Raw genomic sequence first — 5889 nt, 5'->3', positions numbered from 1 at the left:
AGAACATGAATTACTGAAGCCATTCTTTATGGCTTTTATAAATAATTAAGGTCAGAAGTGACAAATTCTGCTTTCCTTTATTTTTTTCTCCATTTTTAATTTAAATTCAATTTAGTAAACATAAAGTGTATTATTAGTTTCAAGAATAGATATTAGTGATTCATCAGTTGCGTATAACATCCAGTGCTCATTATATCACACGCCCTCCTTAATGCCCGTCACAGAGTTACCCCATCTCCCCACCCACCACCCCTCCAGCAGCCCTCAGTTTGTTTTCTAGAGTTAAGAGTCTCTTATGGTTTACCTCTCTCTCTGTTTTTATTTTATTTTTCCTTCTCTTCCCCTGTGTTCATCTGTTTTGTTTCTTAAATTCTACATATGAGTGAAATCATAGGGTATTTGTCTTTCTCTGACTGATGTACTTTGCTTAGCATAATACCCTCTAAAACATCTCAGTTTTGGTTAGTTCTTATCCTAGGACTCTCTTTAGGGCATCTTTCATGTCTTTGTTTCGGAGACTATAGATAAGGGGATTTAAGAGTGGAGTCACTGCTGAGTATACCAAAGTGATGATCTTCTGCATTCCTGTTGGGTTCCCTGATGTTGGGCTCACATACATCACCATAAGTGTTCCGTAGAATAGAGACACCACCACTAGGTGGGACCCACATGTGGAGAAAGCTTTAGTTCGACCAGCACCAGAAGGAATACGAAGCACAGCTCTGAGTACCAGAGTATAAGATCCCAGGATGGAAAGGAAGGGCCCAAAGATAATCAGTGAGTTGAAGGTGTAACAGATGAGCTCAGTGGAATGAGCAGGGATGCAGGCCAGTGCGAACAGTGGGCCTGGGTCACACACAAAGTGGTCAATGATGTTGGGTCCACAGAAGGGAAGTTGGGAGATGAGGACAATGGGGACTGGATAGCAGAGAAATCCACTCACCCAGCAAACACAGACCAGGATCACACAGAGCTTCCCAGTCATGATGGAGGGGTAATGTAGTGGGCGACAGATGGCAAGGTATCGATCATAGGCCATGACTGATAAAAAGAAACATTCTGTGGTACCCAGTGAAAAAAAGAAATAGAATTGGAGGAAGCATCCAGTGAAGGAGATGGTCTTGGTCTCAGAGAGGATGTTGACCAGCACGTTTGGGATAGTGGAAGAAATGTACCAGATCTCTAGGAAGGCAAAGTTTCCCAAGAAGATGTACATGGGTGTGTGAAGATGCTTGTCCCATTTCACTATGCAGACAATAATCCCGTTCCCCAGTAAGGTAAGGAGATAGACCACCAGGATGAATGAGAAGAAAAAGTTCTGCATCTCCCTTTGACCAGGGAAACCCAGAAGGACAAATTCAGTCACAAAATGCATTGTTGTGTTCTGGGATTCCAAAACTGTTAGAGAAACAGAAGTAACTAAGGAGTGAATAATAATAAACATTTTTAGGTTTTGCTAACAATACACTTGTTAATGTACAAAGTGTTTTTATTTTACATTATTTCATTTGGTTTTCCAAATGACTCTTTGAGCTGTAGGGAGGTGTGCTTCATCCTTCTCTTTAACATATAAAAAAACTGAGGTTCAGGGGCACCTGGGTGGCTCAGTGATTTGGGCCAATGCCTTTGGCTTAGGTTCTGATCTTGGGGTCCTGGGATTGAGCCCCACATTGGGCTTTCTACTGGGTGGGGAACCTTCTTCCGCCTCTCTCTCTGCCTGCCTCTCTGCCTACTTGTGATCTCTCTCTCTGTTAAACAAATAAAATCTTAAAAAAAAAGACAAAAAGAAAACTGAGGCTCAGAGAAATTTAAGGGGTTTACTTAAATGTGCAAAGGCAGTAGCTCCTAGATACACTGGCCCATCTGGAGCTTGCTTTAGAGCAAACCTCACTTCGTTTCAAATATTCCTGTAAGCCTGAGTTAGTAACATCATCTTACATGTTAAAATCATTGCCTCTTGGATATCCTACATGTAAGTATACACTTTGGATATATTCTACTTTGAAACAAAATTGAATAGAAATCTGAAGCAATAAATTGTTTTCTTACTCAGAATTTCACATACTAAAGTCCAATAAAAAGCAGATAAGTGGAACTATGTGGTGGGAGTCTTGAGCTCTCTTGCTTTTCTGTTCTGAGGGAGGTGCTCTAGAAACCTCGGGATTCTGTAAAATGGTGTGAAAATTATTTATGTAGCCTTCTCTAAGTTACATTCTTTTAGGTGGCATCTGGATTTGTAGAACAATTTAGCTCATTCCCTTCTGAGGAACTCTGGTTCTTTCAAAGTACTTAATGTTGAGCAAAATCTGTCTCCTTTATTACTTCTATGAATTGATCCTAGTACTCCCCTTTGCTGAAGCTATACAAAATAAGTCTCATTCCTCTTCTATTATGGTGATGATGAGGGGTCTTAAATAACAGATGGAAGCTATTATGTCCCGTATACATTACTTTTTTTTTTTTTTTTGATACCACCATTTTCCCTGGCTTGTTTCCTCCTAAGCTGCACTATTCTACATCATGGCTAGAGTTTTGAGGTAACTGGTAGCTGGATATGCCAATTTTGTCTAGTGTACAAAACAATGTACTTCCTTCTCTCTCTCTCTCTCTCTCTTTTTTTTTTTTGGCTGGGAATTAAGCCTTAAACACCATGACTTTCCATTCATCATCTTGCTTTTACCTCAGTTAAATAATGAATTAGAAAGGCCATATTAGGATATGCCGAGACCAGAAAGATTGTCCTCATACTGGCTGAGTTAGGAATTGAGACATGAGTATAAATTTGGATGTTGCTAACAACCTCTCTAGAATTACTGATCCAGATTTATTTCTTTATCTATCATCTATCTATCTATCATCTATCTATCTATCTATCTATCATCTATCATCTATCATCTATCTATATCATCTATCTAATCTAGCAAGGGATGGGGGGCAAAAGGAGAGAGAGAATTCTTGAGATCATGAACTGAATCAAAATCAACAGTCATAGGGAAGCTCTATTTTTAATTTCTTGAGGAATCTCCACATTTCTTGAGGAATCTCCACAAAAATAGAGCTTCCCTATGACCCTGCAATTGCACTCCTGGGTATTTAGCCCAAAGATATAGATGTAGTGAAAAGAAGGGCCATCTGTACCCCAGTGTTTATAGCAGCAATGGCCAAGGTCGCCAAACTGTGGAAAGAACCAAGATGCCCTTCAACGGACGAATGGATAAGGAAGATGTGGTCCATATACACTATGGAGTATTATGCCTCCATCAGAAAAGATGAATACCCACCTTTTGTATCAAGATGGACGGGACTGGAAGAGATTATGCTGAGTGAAATAAGTCAAGCAGAGAGAGTGAATTATCATATGGTTTCACTTATTTGTGGAGCATAACAAATAGCATGGAGGACAAGGGGAGTTAGGAGAAGGGAGTTGAGGGAAATTGGAAGGGGAGGTGAACCATGAGAGACTATGAACTCTGAAAAACAATCTGAGGGTTTTGGAGGGGCGGGGGTGGGAGGTTGGGGGAACCAGGTGGTGGGTATCGGAGAGGGCACGGATTGCATGGAGCACTGGGTGTGGAGCAAAAACAATGAATACTGTTATGCTGAAAATAAATTAAAAAAATTAAAAAAATTAAAAAAAAAAAAGGAGTCAGCCACCTGATTGACTGAGCCACTCAGGTGCCCCATATCCACTCTTATTTCTTTGTCTTAAAGTTTCCTGGTTAAAATTCAAGATACTTGGCTGGGTGAAACCACCATTTTATTTTAAATATTTTAAATTTAGTGATATCTTGACTACATATGTAGTCAAAATTTTGTCCAGGTAAGTTAGTTCAATAGACTATAACTATGACTGTATGTATCAAAATTTCTAGGAGAGTTATAATTTCAAATATACCCCCCATAACTATACTTGTATTTGTCAGACCATGTGCTATCACTTTTGGTCAGAAAATATAGTTATTTGGCTTATAATAAAAAAAGTTGAATGTTGAATTTAAATTATAGCACATTATTCACTTACTTATTCGCTGGCATTAAACACATGTTTATTCACTGTTACATTCCCAGCAGTGTGCTAAGGCCTGGGGCACAATGGTAAGCATGAAAAATAAAATTCCTCCCCTTTTGAAACTTATGACTTAATAAAAGCAGTCAAGACTGCCACTTAACATCTGTAGTGTCTTGAACAGTGTTTCATGGCACATACCCAAGTACATACTATGGGCCTGAAAAAGATATTTATGACAGCTCATAATAATTTAGATAAATCAGTGTAATGAGAGGAGTCACATGATTGCCAACTTTGACATAAATGAGATATTTTTGGCTTTTCAAGACAGTAGACAGAAACATGAGACATGAATTGATTTACTTTACTCACAAGCCAGGAAGTTTTTGTCACCAAGAAAAGAAATATAAATCCAGTTCATGATTTTTGACTTGGAACCAGACCTCATAAGTCTTACCTCCTTCCTGGTCCTCTGATTTCATGATGTCCAGGATCTTTTGACATTTGTGCTGCCATGAAATTTTAGTTACCTGTGGAATATAGGATCAGAAAAAGGGATAAACGGACTTCTCAGATTATTTGAAGTTTTACTGCATCTATTTCTTCTTCCTCCGCATTAAAGCGCACCTATCAGTAGCTCAAAGGGTGAACTTAAATCCACTTCTTTCTACTCACCTCACGTGATACAACAAATGAACAGTTGGAGAGGTGAGCAGAAACAAGGAGCATGGAGAGTCCATTCTATCTGAATGGATAATGAAGCCAGATCCCCAGCCACTCATTTGAGAGATTTAAGCCTCTTGCCCAGAGAAGTGCAGGGATTTTTTTTTTCCCTTTAAATATTTATATTTTTAAGGTTAATTTGTAAATTTGGTAATTGATAAATTTGGTAAATGAAAAAGGACAAGAGAGTCTGCTTATGACTCTCTTGGTTTCCATTTCCCACTTGTTACTTATTAAGTATTCTGAAAAATAAGAACATCCTGCTTTAGTTGCCCTTGATGAAGGGTATTTGTCAACCAAAACTTTGCTGACCAATATTAGAAACAAAGGGGTACAAGACTCAGGCTCCATTCTAACTGAAGGTTTAGTGGCACCCTAAAACATCCAAGGGATTTGAACCCTATGTTCCCTAAGTGAGTTGTATAGTGGGAACTTTGTGATACTAGAGTGAGTCCTTAATGTGAATATATTACCCCAAACAGAAGTGTGTTAGGAAAAGAGAACTGCAGGACCTAACATGTTCTTAGTAAAGAACAAAGGAACAAAGAGAGGATGGATTTACAAGAGAACCTGCATGCTCTTAGAGTCTGACAGCAGTGGGTATATAGGAGTAGTGATGCACTGATGTGGGCAGACTTTCCTTACATACCTGATGGTGTTTCTGGCTCCAAGAGGAAGATGTGAGGGAAACTTCAGCCATAAGAATACTTCATTTAATAACCTAAAGGCTCATTCATGAGTGGAGAGCAGTATTTGTGGCTCCATAGACTTCCTTCTTTAGTATTCTGAACTAAATGAAATGTATCTTTCATGCCAGTCATTATTAAAAATTTACATGTCCTTCCTGAATCGGATTCATCATTCAGCATGTTCACTGGAAAGCATGTGTTCATGTATCTCTGGGCATGCATCTAATTCTGCCTATATTTGTGCATATTTCCCCTAGTGGTTTGATTAGTAAGACACAGAGGTCAGAATAACACCCAAGAGAGGCAGAATAAATTGTCCTCTTGGTGGAATTATCCTTCCTCTAAGGACCCCATCTGCCTGAGGGATGAAGGAGGAGAGGAGTGAATGGGACAGGTTAATGAGAGAGAGAGAGAGAGAGAGAGAGAGGGAGAGAGAGTGTGTGTGTGTGTGTGTGTGTGTGTGTGTGT

The 5889-nt window shown here is 39.2% G+C and overlaps 1 protein-coding gene across 1 annotated transcript; it reads right to left on the bottom strand.

The window, feature by feature from the left end:
• Nucleotides 1-469: 469 nt before the first annotated feature.
• On the bottom strand, nucleotides 470-1444 carry LOC116863285 (olfactory receptor 11H6). The gene has a single exon (XM_032850785.1). The coding sequence runs from the start codon at nucleotides 1442-1444 to the stop codon at nucleotides 470-472; it is 975 nt and encodes a 324-aa protein (XP_032706676.1).
• Nucleotides 1445-5889: the final 4445 nt, after the last annotated feature.

This window comes from Lontra canadensis, unplaced genomic scaffold (genome assembly GCF_010015895.1).
Source record: "Lontra canadensis isolate GAN:19392208 unplaced genomic scaffold, GSC_riverotter_1.0 scaffold843, whole genome shotgun sequence".
NCBI lineage: Eukaryota > Metazoa > Chordata > Mammalia > Carnivora > Mustelidae > Lontra > Lontra canadensis.
Note: the sequence above shows the minus strand (reverse complement) of the source record. Positions and strands in the feature narration are given on the sequence as shown.

What these genes read in the sequence shown, in the direction of transcription:
- LOC116863285 (XM_032850785.1), bottom strand. Translation starts at nt 1,444, where the DNA reads ATGTTTATTATTATTCACTCCTTAGTTACTTCTGTTTCTCTAACAGTT.